We start from the raw sequence: 23,777 nt of genomic DNA on the forward strand, positions 1-23,777 counted from the left end.
GGTGCGATACATAAAAGTTCAGGGTTTTTAATATATATTGTGGTGACCCACTCCTCTACGCAGTCCAGGTACATTTATTGGTGCGAATCATAAAAGTTCAGGGTTTTTAATATATATTGTGGTGACCCACTCCTCTATGCAGTCCAGAAAGATACCTTGTTGCAACGTTTTGGACTAATAACTATATTGTGAGGTGTTCAGAATACACTGTAAATTAGTGGAAATGCTTGTTATTGAATGTTATTGAGGTTAATAATAGCCTAGGAGTGAAAATAAGCCCAAAAACTTGATTTTTAAACTTTTTATGTTTTTTTCAAAAAAAATCCGAATCCAAAACCTTAAATCCGAACCGAGACCTTTCGTCAAGTGTTTTGCGAGACAAATCCGAACCCCAAAAATAACGAAAATCCGGATCCAAAACACAAAACACGAGACCTCAAAAGTCGCCGGTGCACATCCCTAATTGTTACATGGTTATGTCCAGGAGACTGAAATAAGAAGTTTCTCAAGTTAAGATCCTCAATGAATCAGGACCCTAATGTTGATACCGTCTCAAAAATTCTTTGAAATGTTAACAATTTAATGTAATCTGACAAATTTTCACTACAGTAAACAAAACATTTAGGATCATGGTGCGAGCAGTAAGGGACTAGTTTAAAAACACTGAAAAGAATACTATAAAGTCCTATTTGCACAGGTAAAATGCATAGAGACCACATTTCTGATGTGGTGTGTGCTCTTGTGAGATTGCAGTTTTAATTAACTATACCATCTGCAAAATAGAAAAGGAAACAATCTGGAACTTGTTTAAAATGTGCACTATTTACTTAATCTATATAAAATTAAACAGCAAAGAGAGTCAGTTTCCCATTCTGCCTGATCAAATCCAAACAGATCTCTGTTTGATAACTTACAATTATTGTTTGCTTGTTTGTGCAATGACTATCATGTTTGTGTTCAACATTTAGCATTTGATTAAACTCTCTTAAAGGTTAAAGGTATGCCCATAAGATTTTGCTTTGTAAAAACAACAGACATATCCACGTGGGGGAAAAAAAAACTTAATTTGTACAAATTCATAAGAAGCAGTGCAAAGTCATCCAACATTAGAGTAAATAAAGATTTCTTTACAACTGCTTGCAGAACTCATTTGCAGTATAATGAATAGACATACTGGTCTGTAATTATCTTATGCATTCAGTCAAACAAAGGCTACTCAATTATCATCATGCTAGGAGGTTTGGAAAATCTGTATATGTGATGTAACTTGTTGGAATGTAAGAGATATAGTGCTCTCCTTACCTGTAGTAGATTTATAATCTCGTATAAAGTAAATGGAATTTTTATTGTGGGCAGGATCAGAAGAAATAACTGGTGTGGCTTGTCGTTCAGCTTCCACCCCACAATAAAGCCTTATGATATGAGTCATCGCAACAACAGGACATTGTTACACAATGCCACGGGATAACAAACAGGACATTCAGCAAACAGCCTATTCAATGCCAGAAAACAGACACACACATTTTCTAAGCAATTTAGAGACATGCCCACATTATTATACATTTAATGTAATTATCATTATAATTCCTGCATGCGTATTACTATTTAATATTATGAAAAACTATAATGCAAATAAAAAACAATGCGTTAAGGTTGACATATTCAATAAAAGAAGTTCTTATCCATATTATGAGAGCTTACTGACAGCCATGTGCTCCTTCCCAAGATAAATGCACATAAATGCATAGAGGCCAATGCATAGTGGGACATACCTTGAGTGAAATCGGTCTGTGCATGCCAAGAAAGTGGGCAAACTCATGTGCAGACTTGTGCAAATCTGGTACCTAAGCCTGCCCGCGCTTGGAATAGTGGGAGAGGGAGGGAAGGGGTGTTCTAATGTTGGCCGAGTACAGTAAAGACGACTCATGCAGACCTGTCAAAACACGCATATACACCTGTTAGGAGGCGTATCTTTTGCACCTGATAAAGGGCAGTTACAAATACTGACTGGTTATGATTACTTATTGTAAACCGGGTGCATATGCTGTTAATGTGGAGACGGAGGCATCTCGAGATGTGTATGGGAGGAAATATGCTAATTTTCCATGCTCTTTTTAAAGAGTAATTTACTCTCTTTTTTATGGCCAACTCTGCATATTCTTGTAGCTCACCCATGTTAGATAATGATAACATCTCCCCATATATTTCGCTAGTGGTGCTGTCAGATGCAGGTGTTAAGCTGAGTAAACCCTTACAGGTTTTGCATCCAATTTTCGTTCCAATCTCACAATATTAGGTCCGATATTGCACTAATGTGTACGCTCCCACGATCATGCTTTATCATACCAAAGAGGATTGTATAATTTCATTTGATTTTACAACTGGACTAAAAATCTCTATAAAATTATGGAACGATGTCTGGTAAATTCTGCAGTGTGTGCGCACTCACGACCAGCAGTCTAGGCAGATCTCAATAGAGTTTGCAGAGTCACAATCTTTTCAGGTGATGGTTATGACAGATGAAGAGCACAGGTCTCAAGGTAAATCTTGTAAGTGTGTACAGATTAATAGGCATGCTGATCAGGACATTCAGTCCTTGGTAAAATCGTTAATTATATCACATCGGAAGAAATGTTCTCTAGCGTATACCCAGCTTTAGGCTTGAGCCTAAAGATACATATGAATGTATATGCACAGTTCAACCTCACAGTAATTCAGTGGGTGTGTGACCATATCAGCTTTTGAACATGGCGCAATTGGCAGAAACCAGTGGGCAGAGTATTGTGTTCATCTGAGTACAATTTATACATTTAACTATAGTTCTAATAAATATTATTGATGGTCATTACTATATTTTCATAATGTATAGCTATTTCAGATTGTACTTCTCCTTCCTGTGGATTATATTTTAGTTGAAAAACCTTGGAACACTACTCGGAGAGTGATCCTCCTATTTAGGTGCTTGCCTAATTTATGAACTGTCTTTATCTAATTTTATGACATTGGGTAACGTTCACTTATAGCACTTTTTTTTTTTATTGTAATTTCTTTTATTGCAATGGAAACTGTTTTCTGTCACATAAACAAAAACAGCTGTATATTTAGTAGTAAATTAAATTAAATAGCAGCAAACAAAATCAGAGCTCCCACAACTTGCTTGGTTGAAATAAATAAATAACTATTCTGGAAAGAAACAAACAATAGAATAAATGAGAAAGCTAATTTGTTACCTATTTTAAAAAGAAGATTTTAGGTAATGTTACACTTAAAGCATACTTGTCAACACTGGAGATCACCGTTCCGGGAGATCTCCAATGTTGTCCGTGTCCTGGGGGCATGGCCATGCTAATAGCATCATCCTGCCCACTTATGGACGGCTGTTATCTTACATCACAGCTCCCATACCTATCAACACAGGGAAGCTGGATGAAAGCCTACCCACTCCCCAGGAAGCAGGTCCAATCCTACACAGAGGATGCACTTTTTTCTTCCCCTAGTGTAGGGAGCTTAGAAAAACATTTTGTGTGGTAGGTTCCCCTAAAACAAATGCTACATATAGGGGTAATTCAAGTGGCCAAGTTACTTGTGAAAGTAATGTGGCCTGCACACTATTACATAGTTGCCTACTCTCCCGGAATGTCCAGGAGACTCCCGAATTTTTGGGAGCTCTCCCGGACTCCCGAGAGAGCAGGCAGAAATCCTGGATTCAGCTGTTGCCGTTCTTTATGATGGTGGTGGGGGAAGGGCTAAACGCAGCTTTGTTGTCCCGACCCCTGCTGCGATTGGCTAAAAATGCCCAAGATTGACAGAGGCGGAGCCTAACAGTGCACCACGCGTGGCTACGCCCCCCTCGACGGACCTCCTCCCGGACAGCTGCCTCCAAAAGTAGGCAAGTATGCACTATTACCGATAGTACAGTAATTTTGCCATATGGCAGGGTATGTTTTCTTTAAATCCTATCCTATCAGAAAGGAAAATGTCATTGTGCGGTGCAGTGACATAGGCTCAACTGCACATGAAAAAACTGCACTTTATCTAAAAAAAATTTACATTGTACATTCAGTCAATTCTCATTAAGCTTATAAATGATGCCAAGACTTTAATAAAAAGTGTCAAAGGGAGCAGAGAACCACTTTTAATGCACTAAACCTTTGCACATAGTAAAAATAAAAAAAGTAAAATACTAAAAGGATAAGTCCACTCAAAATAAAAAAGTTTTTCTTGCATTTGGTCCAATGCTACCCTAATCTGGTGTCCTCCTGAGGGATAAAACGGCCCAGCACTGTGCTCTTTCAGCAGAATGGTAAGAAGGGTTTATGCTTCTAGGCACTTTTGGACGTTTTGTGATATACACCAATACCGCATGAAAAATGTGTTTTCAGAAATCCCAGAAAGAGAATCCTGGTCAATTACTCACCAGACAGCACATTTAATTAAGTGCAACTGCATCTATCTGAAGGTAAACATAAGGTTACCTCCATTCCCTGTGTAGTACATAGTCCCAAGTAAATTATCTGACCATGTGTGAGATTGCGACATTACAGTATTCCCTCCTCAAACAAGGAAGCAACACTCAGCACTTGCTGTAAATACTGTGTGCTGTAATAAGGGTGCCAGGAACCGAATAAGTGCGGACACCATTTATTGTCTGCTGTTTCAAAACAGCAGTTTAGAATAAATGGCAGGAGCAGGACAAACCAAAGATTTCTCCTGCCATAACCTACTATTGGGTCTTTATTAAAACAGTGCAGTGACAATGATTATTCCTTTTTGCAAATCGCAGCCGTAATGAAGCACTGCTGTAATTTAACATACTGAGGCTGTTCTGGGAGCCCCAGCGATGTCCCAACTCCAGCACAAACTTTTGTTTTGCTATTTACCGGCAGCCTAACGTTGCAGTGAATGGAGGAAGTGCTATGGGTATGCCATAGAAAATTACAGGTAACACCATACTGAGGTGGCATTACCATGTTGCAAAAAGCAAAGCTCTTCAAAGCTTAATAAATTGCAGAACTTCACAGTCCCCATATCAATCTGCTGTTTTCTCCATTTTAATGGATGATCGCACTTTAATAAATAGACCCTTTAACGTTTCTTAGCACAGCCACTTTAATAAGTAGAACTCATTGTGAATATTTGGGGACATTTATGAAAATGGTGCACAGGCAAAGGTTGATATTACTTCAAGCTACCAAATATCAGCCTCCATTTTTTAATACTACTTGAAAAATGACAAATTCAGATCAGTTACTAAAGATTACAACATATATTTCTGGGCTGCTGGGTATCAGTTTTCGTAAATGATCCCAGTGTGTTGCAGATATAAGACAAGTGGAAGCACACAGTTGTCTAGTTATAACAAATCTAAACAGATGCTGAAATTGACATCCGTCATACAGAGCAAGAAAAGGTTAGCATGAATAGTACCATTATCCTTGTCTATACATACAGAATAAGAGCCAGCACAGGCTAACCAAAGTATATGGCTTAAAGTTAAGTTGCCTTGTTGCCTTACCAACTACATTAAGATCAAAGAGTTACCATAGTTTCCAACATTTTAAAATAATTTCCAGTGACACTATGTTGTTGGGCTCTTGCACGAAAGAATGATACATGTGGTACTATATGGTTACGTGTGTGGGGGTTTTTTTCCCCATCAATGATTTTTAAGTTTTTTAAAGGCTTATAAGGGAGTACACAATGCAAAAAGGGTGGTAAAAAAAGGGGTACACAGGACATCCCCATGTATGGGGAGGGGGGTAGTTACTCACATGAAACAGCACAATTATATTAAATGGAAAGAATCATGCATTAAAACACCACAAAGTGAGCAAGTACATCAGGGGAAGCAAGGTCTGAATACCAACGGGGAGTCTGGTATGTATCTTATCCATCAGGTTGAGGTATTTCAATTTAGGCTGCAGGTGATGGGGTCAAGAAGGAGGTAGGAGCTCCCCGAGCACCACGAGTAGCATACTCATGTCACATGAACTATTTCATAATGGTAGCTGATGGAGATGTGGAATAGGGCATGTCTATGGTCTCCATGCCAAAGCTGTATTGGATCACAGCGATGATTCAAGATATGGGGGGAGGGGCAAGCGACTTACAGTTCTGGGCTATCGCAGCTGTAGCTGCTATTAAAATGTAGCTTAATAGATATCTGTCAAGCTTGGGGACAGAGGGCAGATAGACATGGAGGAGCGCCAAAGCTGGCGACTGTGACACCAAGCACAACACAGGTTAATGCAAAGACGTCTTTCCAAATCGATTGGATGTAGGGGCACACCCAAAAGGTATGAAAGACATCGGCCACCTGAGTGCACTGGCGCCAACAGTATTTGGATTAGGACAGCCAAACAGTGTGTAGCCTATCAGGCATGAGATGCAACAGGTTTAAAAGTTAGACTTGCATTTCCGTGTGGTTAATGCGTGTGGTCATACGATGGGAACTGATATAAATGGTTTCCCATTGTTGTTTAGTAAAGGTCCCATGGAGGTCCAACTCCCATCGGAGTGGCCAGGAGCCTTGGGAGAGGGGAGCAAGGAGTGGAGGTATTGATACGTGTGGGTTTTTTTTCATCATTTTAAATACTCCTTGTTAGTGGATATTTTAAAGTAAAGATAATAAAAACAAATGGTAAGTATTGTATTTCATAAAGCATATAATAGGAATAATACCGTGCAGGTGGCCAATAATGAAAAATAAAGACATTTACAAGTAAAAAGATGTAGTACTTTATAAATATGTACATGAACGTCACTCTAGTCAGCACTGGCTGTACATTCTAATAAGATCCCACATCAGCTCTTCATAGTTAGGCAGGCAGTGGGTTCCGGGTGGCAGGCAGTGGATCAGGGGCAGGCTAGCAGGCAGCTGGCTTGGGGTAACAGAAAACGGGATCAAATTTAGTGGGCTTGGGCTTTGAGCGGGAGATTTGTGCTGAGCTTGAGTGTCATTTTATTACAGTGTATGGGCAAAGCTAACAATAATGTCTCCCTTATAATTAACAAATACCAAACATTTTCCAGGGACAAATATTTAAAACCTATAATTAGAGTCTATTACCCATGTGCTTTTATATGAAACAAAACACTTAGGGGTATATTTACTAAACTGTGGGTTTGAAAAGTGGAGATGTTGCCTATAGCAACCAATCAGATTCTAGTTATTATTTGTTTAGTACATTCTACAAACTGACAGTTAGAATCTGATTTGTTGCTATAGACAACATCAACTTTTTCGAACCCGCAGTGTGAAACAGGGGAAACATGAAGGGCGCAGTGTGCTGATGAAGGGGGCACAGTGTGATGGTAGTGGGTGACAAAATTGCAAAGGAGACATTTCTTTTTCTTGCGGCCCCACACAATTTTAGACTTTGATTATTTGGCCTAATTGGGGTTTTGAGTTTGACATGCCTGCCCTACAATGCAAACCCAGCTTCTTCTTTTTTCTCCTGACACGCTCTCAAAAAAGCTTTTTAGTTTTTGCCCCAAGCTTCAAGCTCACCACAGCTTTCTCTTTTCTCCTCCAACCTCTTTATTCTGTACCCCAGCACTCTCCTACCCCATAGTTCTTTTCTCCTCATCTCCAACTTGTCTCCCCTGTCTTTCTACCCCATCTGTCTGTACAACCCCCATTCTAGTTGTTGTCCCTCCAGCTGGTTGCTTTCTTTGACTATGTGATGAAACGGGGTGCTACTGGACTGAGAACTTTTTATTCATCACCTGATTCTCACAGTTTAATGTACATTTTAATCCCTGGCCCAGTCTAAGTATATACACCAGAGCATCGGTGTATTATGTGTATTATTAGTTCAAGTTATTAGGTACAATTTGCTCTTGCCATTACCTTCTGCAATATTCTGCAATAATGTATGTATTAGAAATAGAAAGAATATTGCCATATTGTGTGAAAATAAAAGGACAGCAGAAGTCATTTCGCTTGTGTTAGCTAAGGTAATTATCATTTGTCTCAAATGTTCATTGTTATGAGGCGTGGCTTAGATTTGGTTTGTAATCAGAACACTGTCTCAATATAAAGGTTATTGTATAGAAATATAACATCTCCATGGGAAAGCATTTCAGGGCTTAAATTCCACCTCCAAAGTTAACCCTCAGGAGTTGAGTGAATAAGGTACCATTGTTCCTTCTGTTTGCTCCCTATTGTCTACTATTGAGCTTTACAGTCAGCCAGAAGCAGAACCCAGCAGAGGTCACCAGAGGGAGGACACCTGAGGAGGTAGGGAAGGGAGCTGGATAGTGTGAGAAGCCGACCAATCGAGACCATTTGCAACTCCCCTGGGCAGGCAGTTCCCAAGGTGGGACTAGGAGGTGATAAAAGAGGCTACCCTGGGAGCTGGACATGTGACTGGTTTTAACCAAGAGGTGATGCTCTGCCAGAGATTCACTATGGAACATATCCCACTGGATTTATTAAGACTAAGTTCCTCACTTTTTAGGGGCCCCATGCTGTACATATCTCACTGGATTGGGACTGATTCAGGGCCATCTCTTCCATTGAGCACAATGGGCAGGTGCCCGGGGGCCCTGCGGGCAAGGGGCCGTGCAAAGCTTGCAGCCACGTGGTCATGTCAGCTGGCGATCGGGCTCCCTCCCTGGTTCCCTCTTCCGTGCTGTGCTCGCAGTGATGTCACTTCTAACATTTACTGCAAGCACAGCACGGAGGAGCGCAGAACAGAGAGACTCAGCGCAGAAAAAAAGAAGAGAAGGGGATCGGACTTAAGGTAAGTTAGGGGGGGCCCTTTTATATATATGTAAAATAAAGTGGTTATATATATCACTTTTTTTACATACATATATTTTTTTTTTTACACGCACACACACACACACTATATATATATATATATATATATATATATATATATATATATATATAGTGTGTGTGTGTGTGCGTGTAAAAAAAACACACACTATATATATATATATATATATATATATATATATATATATATATATATAGTGTGTGTGTGTGCGTGTAAAAAAAAAATATATGTATGTAAAAAAAGTGATATATATAACCACTTTATTTTACATATATATATATATATATACTGAACTGTGTGTTTGGTGGTCAGCATTGAAAAATAGGGACAACATAGGACTGAACATGGAAAATAGGGACCTATGCCCTGCAGCTAATCTACTGAATCATTTGGTATGCTGTAATAACCCTGCTGGACAAGTCTGCCTTAAAATCAGTTTATCTTTATTAGCTACAAGGTTGATAGTCCACTGTTCTTGTATTATAAACATATTTTACAAACCAAGACCCAGCCTAGTTAGGAATGTCTTTGTAGCAGCATGAAACAGTAATTTACATACAAGAAGCCCAAAATAGATATAGGTCAAGTTTTAGTCCATTTGTTCGTCATAAAGTCAGACCGAGGAGCTGGATTGCACCTGCTCCAATCTATCATCACTTCCTGTATTACAGTGCCTGGCGTTCTCGTTCACTAGCTCTGGCATCCATACTTTTACATAACGTAATAGAGCACTGGGATAAGGCGAGGATTATTACTAGTAACAATAGTCTAATAGGTATTTGTTTACACAAGCCAGTTTACGCTTAGATCCTGCATACAAATTAGACATAGATGTAGCAAACAGTGAACAGGTTGCGCTGCTGGCACTATGATAGTTCAGATTATTTTTTTTTATCAGAACCCAAAATGTATTCTTGCCACACCCCCTTTACCTTTAAATAGCTGATATTCCCCAGAAGGTTGAAGACTGGTCTTTCTCCAGCTGTCCGGAACCTGAGGCTATAGCAGCGTATGAATACAATAAGGACAGCCTCCTTGGCACCATGCTCTGTTTATGCTGCTTTCAGTGATTCTACCATTCTGACGCTGCCTGGGAGGGAACTACTGCGACCAGCAGGTGCTGAGCTCACATTGCACCCAGCAAACAGATCGCTGAGCCGGCTATACAGATTGTGTAACCTGCAGCAGAATGACCGCACCTCGGGGAATATAATATAGTATCTAATAAAACAACTGCATGAAACAGCCTTTATTCACCACAACTAATATTTTTCCCCCAAGTACATTGTTGAAAAGCAAGGGTTAGTTTTATATTGTCAAAGTTTTCCTTAAATATTAATGTTATCTGACAATATTTCAGGAAGCCAAAGAGAATATTATGTAACTAGTGTACTGTGACACTATATGCTTAGACACGAAAATCTTTATATGTGATTTTAGGGGATATCACAGTTGTCTAGACTCCTCCCAGGAAAGAAATATTTTTTGGGAAGTGAGCTGTTGTGCCATACAACAAACATTTATTGATTCATAAAAAATAAATAAACTACTTTAGTAATAAATATGAGGTTATAGCATAGAGATACATTTAGAGATATTTATACAAATTAGAGGTAGTCCAGGGCCAGTGCTATAAGGATGTCGCCTAGAGTGCCAACATTTCAGGGGCACCTAAATACTGAATGAGTGACATTTTTTTGCACTCATTTAATGTTGCAAGAGTGGCATTCTGAGGGGATAAACAGTGTATAGTGCTGTAAATAAAATCATTTTGTATCTTTAAGGGGTTTTCGAGCAACAGACATATATCAAAGTATTGTGCAAATTTATAAACAGTGCATCACAGCAGATATCATAGATATCTGCTTCTTTGCATTTTGTTCGAAATACAGAGCGGGGACTGCTATTTACAGCAATTTAATAAGGAATGAAAAGGTATTTACACATACGATAATGTACAGGCTGGCATTCATTACCGTATATGTAATTTTCAGTTCTGCCCTATGGGGACAGCATTGCGGTAGAGGGATCTTTGGATCCCTCACCGTATCTTACTGCTCTCCCCTCTGGTCACTATCTCAAAAGGTGGTCACTTTGTGATAGTGACCATAGAAAAGATATAAGAGGGGTCTTTGCAGGAACAGCAGTTTTTCATGACTGCTGTTCCTGTTGAAGATTTTTAATAACTACACAGGACCTTGTCTTTGCGAAGGGCAAAGTAACACCGTCTCAGGGTGATGTTACTTGTATTTTACAATGGGATCTAGCTGAAGCGTCTCCAGCTTCGCTGAATCCCTCTCCTGTGACAGTGCTTTGCGCATATGCATAGCAATTCCTCCATTTGCTGGCAGAGTTAGGTTGCTGGCCAACAGCAAATAATCTTTGTAGAGGAGGGGTGTCTTTGCCAGGGCTCCCAGAGCATAGTAAATTACAGTGGTGGTTTACAGTACGGTGGCTAAGTGGTTAGCACTTCTGCCTTACAGCACTGGGGTCATGAGTACAATTCCCGACCATGGCCTTATCTGTGTGGAGTTTGTATGTTATCCGCGTGTTTACATGGGTTTCCTCCGGGTGCTCTTGTTTCCTCCCACACTCCGAAAACTAGTAGGTTAATTGGCTGCTAATAAATTGACCCTAGTCTGTGAGTCTGTAAGGGAATTTAGACTGTAAGCCCCAATGGGGCAGGGACTGATGTAGGTGAGTTCTCTGTACAGGGCTGCGGAATTAGTGGTGCTATATAAATAAATGATGATGATGATTATGCGTCTATTTATTAAGGTTGTGCAGTGTCAATCAATATGGATCACTTAATCGAAGTGATGCATATTTAAACAGTGCTGCAATTTACCATGCTGTGGGAACTCGGAGAGCCCTGAGCGAAGTCCCCTTCCTCCATGAACTCTTTTTACTATACTTTTTACTAAAGCCTAGCGCTGCCAGTGAATGGTGAAAGTGCTATGTGCATGTGCAATACACTTCCATGGGTGAGTGATCCAGCGAAGCCAGAGAGGCTTCTGCCGGATCCCATTGAAAATTACAGGTAATATATCATAGATGATATATGCGGTCTAAGTTGAGGAACATTAAATGGGTTATGGCAGGAGAAATGCGTTGAACCCATCATAAATTATGCGATGCCCATTTTGCAGAGAAAACTGCTATTTCTGTGACTGATCGCATCTTAATAAATAAACCCCATATTGATTGTCACCACATGGTATTAATAAATAGACTCCATAGAGAGGGTGCTGAAATCAGAGGGAAGTGAGAAATGAGTAGAGGGAAGTGAGAATTAAGCAGAAAGAAGCTGGGAGTGATGAGAGGAAATGAGAAGAGAAACAAAAGGAAGAGTTTATTTTTATTGTCCTGGAATACTGATACAATAGATGTCCACACTGAGGAACAAGTGTCAGCACTTGTCCTCATTCAAAATTAGACCAGAAAAAATGTCCATTATATTCAATCAAGACACTGCACACCAGGGCCAGACTATATAAGCACCACCACTGATATCAAGCTTTTCTAAATTGCTCCATAAGACTGAGCACTCTGGACTTTTCACGGAACACCCTGTGCAAACAACTGCTTTGCTGCAAATACCACCTTCTTGTTCCACAAACCCATGTTCTATGGCAGAGATCTAGGCACACTTGTGCAAATCAAGGCACACAGCAGGAACAAAGCTGATTTTGCATTGCAGAGTACATGTTTTGCACTTCGTAGATGAGTTCACAGAGTGCAGGACCCACTGTGTCTATACAACAGTCATGCACAGCTGATAGGTCTCATTTTGTCATAGGTCTTGCCTCATTCACTCACTTAAGCTGGGTACACACTACAGAAATTTTGACCAACTTTTTATGCCGAGCGATTTTACATGCGATCGATGGTCCAATCGCTCGGTCCATGGACTGCATACACACTAGCCTTGTTTAGGACGATAAAGGGAAGAGCGGACGTCCCTTTAGCGACTTTTTACAGCCATGTTGTCGTCAGCAATGATTTTAATTTCGTACGCACTGCAGCGACATTTGTGGGAAATGTAAAGAGATACCAAATACATTAGCATAAAGGGGCAGAACTTTCGCTATAGTTAACACCCAAAGCTGCATAAAAAGAGAAGGCAACACTGTCTCTTCATCCATTCATATAAAATAGAAGTTTAGTAACATACATAAAATTTAGAAAAACATTAAACTGCTAAAGTGCAATTCAATAAATATTCCCTAATAATAAAATCCCTTCGTATGTAATGGAATGCTCCATTCTCGGCGGGCATCATCGCTGATTGGTCCACAGCAGAAACGAACGAATGTCTGAGTGTATAAAATGACAGAGGAACCTGTTTGGCGCTGAGGAGCGTCAGAAGTTGGCGAGTGAGCAAGTGTCAGTGGGGGTTAAGGTTCAGGAAAAGGTGTCAGTGGGGGTTGCAGCTATGGAGACGGAGACAGAGTCAGAGATGGTGCTGGAAGGGCCAAAAAATGTACTCAAGAAGAGCAAAGAGCAAATCCAATGAGCCCAAGATAGGTGGAGATGATGGTCAAAGTACTGGACCAGGACGACAACGACATTAAAAAAAGGTCAGTAGCACGTGTAGTATACCTGGACATATTAGAAGGACTTTATTTCATTCTAGTGTCACATAAAGCAAAGTAAACTAATTTGTAACCTAATTTTTTTATGTCAGAACGAAGAATTATCGGTGAGAAGCAGTGTCAGACTGGGGCATTAAGGGCCCACCGGAGGACTGCAACGCTAGAGGCCCACCAGAGGGGGTGTGGCCAGCCATCATAGAGGCGAGACTAGACGCTAGAGGGGGAGTGGTCAGCCCACGAAGGACAGCTAGCATCATAGTGTAGTATATAAAGAATGCAGTGTGTGTATACACAGTCTGACCTGCCTCTTAGATTGGGCAGAACAGTCACCATAAATCGGGATTGTCCCACTAGACCAGGCTTGGCTAACCTGTGGCACTCCAGGTGTTGCGAAACTACAAGCCCCAGCATGCTTTGCCAATATATAGCAGATTATTGCTGGAAGGGTGTGCTGAGACTTGTAGTTTCACAACACCTGGAGTGCCACAGGTTAGCTAAGCCTGCACTAGACTCAGAATATTTGAGAGACTGTCCTACCTTTTACCACCTGTAGCTGCAGGTTTCTTTAGTTGCGGCTTGTCTGGATCCTGGAATGTTGAGTGTCCTATTTGGAAAAAATAATTAGTACATTTAGAAGATTCCAACCAGCCCTGTCATTAAATCAATAGGACCAACAATTAATACTTAGGCCTTCCTCCAGCCCCAACATTAAAGTTATAGTATCCCATTTAATAAACCTATTTCCCTCCCTCCAGAGAGCCCCTGCAATAAATTAATTGCATTTATGTATAATACGTATAATAAATATACCTATTTCCAGCAACTGTTACTGCCATTAAATAATTCATATTCACATTTAATAAATAGACCTCACGCTCCTCAAACTCAGCCCCACATTCAATAGCACCCAAACCACCCCATCTTAAATTAAATTGTCCCACCTTCACCCTACAAAGAAAGTAGCACCCATTATTTAGCCACCACCTACCACGCACACATTACATTGCCACAAGCCCGCTGTGCCATCACACACACATTACTGTGCCCCTTAATCACCATGCTGGGCCTCCTTATGATCACACTGCACCCTCCATGCTGCTTTTGCCCCCCTTCATCACCCTGTGCCATGCTGCTTTTGTTCCCGCCTTCTCCTGGTCCCCCTTCACTCTGCCATCATGCTTAGCCCTTCACTCTGCCATCATGCTCTCCCTTCACTCTGCCATCATGCTTAGCCCTTCACTATGCCATCATACTTAGCCCTTCACTCTGCCATCATGCTTAGCCCTTCATTCCACTCAAGTTCCATGCTCTTTTTTAAAATGCAACTTACATACAAGTTGCATTCTGATTTGAATCAGGCCCATTATGTTTTTTATATTTTGATTGTGATTATTGTTTTTAATAAAAATCAAATGCTTAGCCCTTCACTCTGCCTTCATGCTCCCCCTTTAGTCTGTCTTCATGCTCCCCCTTCAGTCTGCCATCATGCTCCCCCTTCACTCTGCCTTCATGCTCCCCCTTCACTCTGCCTTCATGCTCCCCCTTCACTCTGCCATCATGTCCCCCTTCACTCTGCCTTCATGTCCCCCTTCACTCTGCCTTCATGTCCCCCTTCACTCTGCCATCATGTCCCCCTTCACTCTGCCTTCATGTCCCCCTTCACTCTGCCATCATGTCCCACTTCACTCTGCCTTCATGTCCCCCTTCACTCTGCCTTCATGTCCCCCTTCACTCTGCCATCGTGTCCCCCTTCACTCTGCCTTCATGTCCCCCTTCACTCTGTCATCATGTCCCCCTTCACTCTGCCTTCATGTCCCCCTTCACTCTGCCATCATGTCCCCCTTCACTCTGCCTTCATGTCCCCCTTCACTCTGCCATCATGTCCCACTTCACTCTGCCTTCATGTCCCCCTTCACTCTGCCTTCATGTCCCCCTTCACTCTGCCATCGTGTCCCCCTTCACTCTGCCTTCATGTCCCCCTTCACTCTGTCATCATGTCCCCCTTCACTCTGCCTTCATGTCCCCCTTCACTCTGCCATCATGTCCCACTTCACTCTGCCTTCATGTCCCCCTTCACTCTGCCTTCATGTCCCCCTTCACTCTGCCATCGTGTCCCCCTTCACTCTGCCTTCATGTCCCCCTTCACTCTGTCATCATGTCCCCCTTCACTCTGCCTTCATGTCCCCCTTCACTCTGTCATCATGTCCCCCTTCACTCTGCCTTCATGTCCCCCTTCACTCTGCCATCATGTCCCCCTTCACTCTGCCTTCATGTCCCCCTTCACTCTGCCTTCATGTCCCCCTTCACTCTGCCATCATGTCCCCCTTCACTCTGCCTTCATGTCCCCCTTCACTCTGCCTTCATGTCCCCCTTCACTCTGCCATCATGCTCCCTTCTTTCTTCCATTCCCTCACTTACGTTTTCTATCTGCTACTTTCTTCTCTTCTGTCTTCTGTCTGCGGCGCTCATCACTGAATGTCGGACGTGATGACGTCACGTGCGACGTCATCGTCGCACGTGACGCACGATTTAGTGCGAACGGAGCCGGCCTCGCAGTCACGCGAGGTTTTGTTTTTTTCCTTCAGTTACTCACTACCCCCACCAACGAAGAGGGGAGCGATCAGGGTCGGGGCCTACCAGTGGATAGACCGGTCCCCCAGCGGGCCAGTCCGACCCTGGTGAGAAGGCCTGTTTAGATACCACTGATACCACTAATGTTACACCTGTTATCAAACAAGAACAAATTTAAAAAGAAAAATATACTAAAGAAGTTCTACACAAAGGTATTTCAGTGAACATGTGTAGATAACTAAATGCTTTGGGCACATACCCAGGGGCGGATTGGCCATGTAACCTACCGGTAAAAATCACGGGAGGCCGACAGCCTCAGGAGGCCGACTAGTGTCTTTTTAGGGGTTTATTAAAAATAAAAAATAAAAAATAAAAAAAATAATAATTATGTATAGCGCGCCCCCCCCCCCCCATGAACGGAGGGGGAGGGGGAAAGGCAGTGTGGTACTAGGTAGCTGGCCCCTCCTCCGGGACCAGCCACCTACCTTAATGTGGCCGAGAAAAATGGTCTTTCCCCCCCTCTGTAGCTGCAGTCTCCTACACAGGTCACATGGGACGTGTCACGTGACAGCTGACGTACCATGTGTGCAGTGGGGGGAGTCTGCAGAAGGAACAAGGTAAGTGTATGTCTGCTAAAGTGTATGTGTCTCTCTGCTAAAGTGTGTGTAGGAGTATGTAGGAGAGGAGGGGGGCTGCTAAAGGGTGTTTAGGATAGGAGTGAGGGCTGCTACAGGGTATGTAGGAGAGGAGGGGGGCTGCTAAAGGGTGTTTAGGATAGGAGTGAGGGCTGCTACAGGGTATGTAGAATAGGAGAGGGGTTACTAAAGGGTGTTTAGGATAGGAGTGAGGGCTGCTACAGGGTATGTAGGATAGGAGGGGGCTACTAAAGGGTGTGTAGGATAGGAGTGGAGGCTGCTACAGGGTATGTAGGATAGGAGGGGGGCTACTAAAGGGTGTGTAGGATAGGAGTGGAGGCTGCTACAGGGTATGTAGGATAGGAGGGGGGCTACTAAAGGGTGTGTAGGATAGGAGTGGAGGCTGCTACAGGGTATGTAGGATAGGAGGGGGGCTACTAAAGGGTGTGTAGGATAGGAGTGGAGGCTGCTACAGGGTATGTAGGATAGGAGGGGGGCTACTAAAGGGTGTTTAGGATAGGAGTAAGGGCTGCTACAGGGTATGTAGAATAGGAGGGGGGCTACTAAAGGGTATTTAGGATAGGAGTGGAGGCTGCTACAGGGTATGTAGGATATGAGGGGGGCTACTAAAGGGTGTAAAGGATAGGAGTGAGGGCTGCTTCAGGGTATGTAGGATAGGAGGGGGGCTACTAAAGGGTGTGTAGGATAGGAGTGGAGGCTGCTACAGGGTATGTAGGATAGGAGGGGGGCTACTAAAGGGTGTTTAGGATAGGAGTAAGGGCTGCTACAGGGTATGTAGAATAGGAGGGGGGTTACTAAAGGGTGTGTAGGATAGGAGTGGAGGCTGCTACAGGGTATGTAGGATAGGAGGGGGGCTACTAAAGGGTATTTAGGATAGGAGTGGAGGCTGCTACAGGGTATGTAGGATATGAGGGGGGCTACTAAAGGGTGTAAAGGATAGGAGTGAGGGCTGCTTCAGGGTATGTAGGATAGGAGGGGGGCTACTAAAGGGTGTGTAGGATAGGAGTGGAGGCCGCTACAGGGTATGTAGGATAGGAGGGGGGCTACTAAAGGGTGTGTAGGATAGGAGTGGAGGCTGCTACAGGGTATGTCGGATAGGAGGGGGGCTACTAAAGGGTGTGTAGGATAGGAGTGGAGGCTGCTTCAGGGTATGTAGGATAGGAGGGGGGCTACTAAAGGGTGTGTAGGATAGGAGGGGGGCTACTAAAGGGTGTGTAGGATAGGAGTGGAGGCTGCTACAGGGTATGTAGGATAGGAGGGGGGCTACTAAAGGGTGTGTAGGATAGGAGTGGAGGCTGCTACAGGGTATGTCGGATAGGAGGGGGGCTACTAAAGGGTGTGTAGGATAAGAGTGGAGGCTGCTACAGGGTATGTAGGATAGGAGGGGGGCTACTAAAGGCTGTATAGGATAGGAGTGGAGGCTGCTACAGGGTATGTAGGATAGGAGGGAGGCTACTAAAGGGTGTGTAGGATAGGAGTAGAGGCTGCTACCAGTTATGTAGGATAGGAGGGGGGCTACTAAAGGGTGTTTAGGATAGGAGTGGGGGCTGCTAAAGGTTGGATTGGGAGGGTCTTAATATATTGTGTGATAAGAGGGAAGGGAGGGGGCTGTCTTAATAGTTCATGGGTGGGAGATAGGGTATTAATTTAATGGTGGAGTTTATGTTGGGGCTAAATATTTAATGGGTGCTAATATTTGTGGGGTGATGGTGGGGCAATTTAATTTATTGGTGGGATAATTTCATTTAATACTGGGCCTATTAAATTAATATGGAGTGAAGGGACCTTTAATTTAATGCTGGGATGTTTTGGGGCTATTAATTGAATGTGGGGCTGAGTTTGGGAAGGAGAGCTATTTTTTATTTAAATGTGAATATTAATTATGTAATGCCGTGATGTTTTTGGAAAATGGTTATATTAAATGTAAATGCTATTAATTTATTGCTGGGGCTGTTTAGAGGGAGGGAAATAGGCCTAATTATTAAATGTGGGTGCTATTGATTAAATGCCAGGGATGGTTGAAGTTTTCTAAATTTCATTTACCCATTTTTTTTTCCTTGTAGGGCTGCCAACATTCCATGATCCAAACAAGCAGCAACTGATCCAACAGCCATAGGTGGTGACAGTGACAAGAACAGGTAGGAGAGAGGAGGACAACTGTCCTGAATCTGGTGGGACAGTCCAGAATGTCTGTGACCGTCTCGCTTAGGATTTGGTCCTACTGAAAGGACAGTTGAGAGGTATGCCCCGCTTCACATTGTACTACTTGTGAAGGCAGAGCTGCGTGTACCTAACAGTAGTGCACACAGTTTTGCCTGTTTATTTGTCATATATAATAACCCCCCCTGTCTTAAGTGCCCCGGGCCCCCCGGAGCCTTATTCCAGCTCTAGCGATACTTTAGTGGTTCTCGCCTTGATTCCTTTGCCTCCTTCTACCTTGCATTGGTCCCATTCTCAGATCACTTTGCTGAACATATGGCCAGCCCCCATTGCACTGACAATATCATTAATCCTTTAAACTTACTATATCACCAGCAAACCCTTGGAATAGCTCCCCTCTTCACTTATGCCATTGTCTGCCAACCCTCCCTGCACTGTTATTAAATCAAACCACCATCAATCACTGAGCACATTTAGGGCTCATACATAATTGTTACCAAAGAAGGGTTTTCTTGCAGATGCTTGAAGCATTTTACTTTTCTGGTGATCGCACTTGATAGCCATTTATTATAAGGATTATTTTTGATGCATTGTTTGAAACACACAGTACACATTTTTATACATTAAAGAGAGAGATTTGACTGGTAGTTACAGCTCATGATGTCAGGGAAAGATGCAACAGTGCGGTGAGGTTCTCATATGCTGCAGACTGATCAAATAGGATTCTGCCAACATGTTTCGTAATAGTTAAACTTATTAAACAAAGTCAGATATGTTTCTATGAAGGGAATTTTGGAAGGATGTGTTAGTAGGCAACTAAAAGAAGTTTGAGCACAGAGGCATAAATCAGTCTCATATAATGTAAAAGATTTCATGTATTTTTATAGCACAGGACTGGCAGCTTTTTCCCTGATTTGCTTTAGAAATGACCTACTGTGTCTTAAGTCATCACATCTAGGTTTTCCTAAATGTTACTACAACCGAATTCCAGTAGTTTTAAATCCCGCCTACTTTTGTGTTGGCCCCACCCACAGTTGATTTGGACCCGCCCACATGAGGCCACTTCAAGAATTTTTTCCAGGGCCACTTTAAGTTCCCAATCCGCCCCTGCACATACCTGTACCGTTATATTAACCAAAATGGCGCCTGTTTTCCAGAATGTATGGAGGTTAAGCCCGCTATTATTGCAGTTTCGCCACAGGGACCAAAATATAAACTGATCTCGAGCAGTGTGCAAGGTTTGAATATGAGAGTATTTATGTCGTTGAATATAAATTACAGATATAGAAGTTAAATGGTTTTTTTATTTCCTTGTATCGTAGATAAAGAAATCAAAGGGTATAGAAACCCAAGCGACATCAAGACCTGTTCTGCCACAAACCAGTAGCACCTTTAAAAATACTAAAAATAATACTCTGCAGCACTCTGCGCTCTGATTGGTATGGGCGCGCACACTTCTTATGTGGATCTTTCAGGCAGCTGTGTGTGTAAAAAAATTTGTACATTTTTCCTGCAATAAGAAATGTTGCATGAACACTGTGTGGTTTCTTCTGGGTACCTCACAATTATAAGTTAATAAAGGTTAATATAACTTTGATAGGTTATAAAGGTTAAAGTTTATAAAGAGTAAATATGAATACATTGCCAACATAGACGCAAAGGGTTATAACACATGTGCTTTATACAAGTGTAATGGTCTGCAGCCAGACAGGTGCAATATACATCTATACAAAACACAAGTCAGTGATCTGCGGATTCCGCACCACGTGGGACTGGGATAGACATCAAAAAATTTACATACACACGCCCCCCAGATCGAGGAAGTATCGGAGGATTGTCGTGGATCGGTCGGAAGTTTATACACACTACACAACGGAAACAAGATTGGAACGAAAATATTTAACGGTACGACCAACCAAATGAGGCGACAATCGTCCATTTGGGCAGACTTTCCACCATTGTGTCACTGCACACACTGACCCGAGTTTTTAACGAGTGGTCGTATGTCGGCTGATTGGGCCGATTATTGGACGAAAACCGTGTAGTGTGTACCCTGCTTTAGCCTGGCTCAGTGATAGCCAAGTAAATAGTTAGATAGATACTGTTTGCTGCATACTATAAAATGATAAGATATTGAGACTGAGTAAGAAAAGCTACAATGATAACAGCTTAAATTTTGGGTAAAATTTGTACCCACACACAAAAGATAATGATATAAATTTTACATAACATTACATGTACCTATGCCAGATTTAGTTGCATGTATATACATAAAATATACTGTAAAGTATACACAATATTGATGATAATGTACCTTTAAAAGAGATTATTAGTTGTGTTACTTGTAAATAAGGTGCAAAGTGCACTTTTAGACTCATACATACCAACTTAAAAAAAAGTATTAAAAAGCACAACTGTGACACAGGAAATAAAGACATTCCTTGTGCTCCCACACTATTGATGTCTGTTTAAGATATAAATGAGGCTCAAATGAGTAGTATTGTTGGTGAAAAATAACAAGGTGAAATTAATTAAGGGAGTGGTCCAAAAGTGACAATAGGAAGGACTCAGAACTGGTTGTTTTGCCTTTTGAATTCAGAGAGTTTTTATGGGGTATTTTCTCAAAGAGGAAAGTGGGTGTTATCCTTGGTGTACACTACATGGCCAAAGCATGTGGACAATCTGAACATCACATCAATATGTGGTAGTTGAACATATCATTCCAAAACCATGGGCCTTAATATGGAGTTGGTCCCCCCTTTGTTGCTATAAAAGCCTCTACTCTTTTGTGAAGGTTTTCCGCTAGAGTTTGGTACATTACTGCAGGCGTTCACACCCATTTAGCCACAAGAATAATAGTGAGGTTGGACTCTGATGTTGGGGAATAGGGCTTTGCTCACAGTCGGCACTCCCAATTGATCCCAAATGTGTTTGATGGGGTTGAGGGCAGGGCTCTGTGCAGACCATTCAAGTTCTTCCACACCAAACATAGGAAACCATTTTTTGATAGAACTTCATGAGTGCATAGGGGCTTTGACAAGAAAGGGTCTGTCCCAAGCTGTTACCGCTAAGTTGGAAGCACACAATTCTCTAGAATGTCATTGTAATGGGCCCAGGCCAAACCATGAAAAACAGCCACAGACCATTATTCATATGACAGAAATCTCCCCTCAATTTCATCCCTTTATCTCCAAAATTGGCCAAATGTGTATACCCAGTGGTCAAAATGGTCTGGTATACGGTGGTATGCCTGACCGCCACTTTTCCTACTGCCTTCAATGTATTACTATCAAATTCCATTCACTTACATTTTCCATACCGCCATTTCTAAATTTACACTTCGACCACTGTGTACACCTTGACTTGGGTCTCCTTCCATCTTGAGAGGCGGAAAAGTGGAAACGTAGGGTGAGTACAGTAACAGCGTGTTCACATAATTGGTAAACAATTAGTCATGGACGCATCCGCACATATGCCTTTTAGGAGGTGTATTTTTTCCACTGAAGTGATGGCTTAACGATATGTAATGATGTTGATGACTATCAGCAGAACTTTCTAACCGCTTCTGATTGGCTGATTGAATATTTACATCTCTAGCTGTTAGTGCTTAAATTATTATCATATCAGCTATAGCACATTAAGTTGCAGACATCTATTTGCATTACTTAATTGACATTTTCTTTTGGACTACTGCAAGAAATAAGATTCCCATTTGAAGGGGAAAATAACAGATGTGGAGGTGTTTGTACTTAATTATATTTTATATGGTAAATGCAACTTTTGTATTTATTAATGACTGTCAAGAAATTATTGTCTCTCGTGCATATGACACTTGATTACATTATTATATTATGGACAACTAGGGTAATACAACTTTAGCATTACCTGCTAACTCTGTCAAGCCACATCTCTGCTCTATCGTGGGGCACTTGTATATACTTAGCCTGATGTGCGTTTTGGAACAAATGCTACTGTCTTTTTCAACACAGTTTGGGTGCCCAAATGTATGCAACTCTAAATGTGCCTCTAATTCTCACTTAGCTGTGATATCTATTTAACACCTTTCCCTTCTTTCCCATACACATTTCTCACCTCCTTAATATTAAATAATATGTCCACTATATGCCTAGATGAACAGGTGCTTCTAAGGGCTAAATTGATGCATATGTATACTAAAGTATTGTTACTGAGTGCCTGGTAAACTATCCCGTGAAAGCTTACCTGTGATGTCAAAACAATATACACCATTTAAAGAGAAAAATAAATAAATTGCAAATTATCTCTCACACATACAAAAATGCTGGAGCACACATGTTCTCTTATCTGAGAATGATTAGATAAATAGACTGACAGCTCTGGGATAGGCATACTACCAGGTCATTGAGGCAGTCAGAGACAATAGCAGAGCAGCAGGACATCTCCTTATAGGGTGATTAGATGATCAGTAGAAACAGCTAACATAGAGATGAACTTGGTAAGACAGTACATCAATTCTGATGTCAGAACATGCTGTTCATACTTATATATATTATATTAATTAAATATATATACTTACCTCCCACTAGTTTGATGTTTCTGGATGCTGCCTCTCCTATTAGCAGCCATGGTCAGATAGGAGCTGATTCAGGTCTCTAATGTTTTCTTGTGTCACTAGTATTTCAGCAAGCAAGACAAGAAGTATTTCCTCATTGTATTCATTGTAAGGGACTGACACAACCAGCTCAGCTGCATTTTCTGCTCAACAAATATGCTGGTAACATTGCTGACCTGGTTAACGGTGAGTGTCATTCTGCACTTTACATGTGATGATTCAGAAATTGAGCATTAACTAAGGATGACTTATGTAGAACATGTTCACTGTAAAATATCTTACAGTGATCATAATCAACTTTCTGATGGTGCTGCAAGTGTGTTATGGGCTAAATAATATCAGAACCACTAAAAAAAAATATTCACCTTGTGCCCATTCAGGCACAAATTTGTGGAAATGCTACATAAGGCCAAGACTA

The 23,777-nt window shown here is 41.8% G+C and overlaps 1 protein-coding gene across 1 annotated transcript in view; it reads right to left on the reverse strand.

The window, feature by feature from the left end:
- ARHGEF37 (Rho guanine nucleotide exchange factor 37) overlaps nucleotides 1-23,417 on the reverse strand; it is a 93,643-nt gene extending 70,226 nt beyond the window's left edge. Inside the window, exon 1 of the mRNA XM_075209608.1 lies at nucleotides 23,324-23,417. Within this exon, the coding sequence (XP_075065709.1) occupies nucleotides 23,324-23,373 (50 nt within the window). The 5' untranslated portion in view covers nucleotides 23,374-23,417. The remainder of the gene's footprint in view (nucleotides 1-23,323) is intronic.
- Between the last annotated feature and the right edge of the window lie 360 nt (nucleotides 23,418-23,777).

Source organism: Mixophyes fleayi, chromosome 4 (assembly GCF_038048845.1).
Source record: "Mixophyes fleayi isolate aMixFle1 chromosome 4, aMixFle1.hap1, whole genome shotgun sequence".
Taxonomy (NCBI): domain Eukaryota; kingdom Metazoa; phylum Chordata; class Amphibia; order Anura; family Limnodynastidae; genus Mixophyes; species Mixophyes fleayi.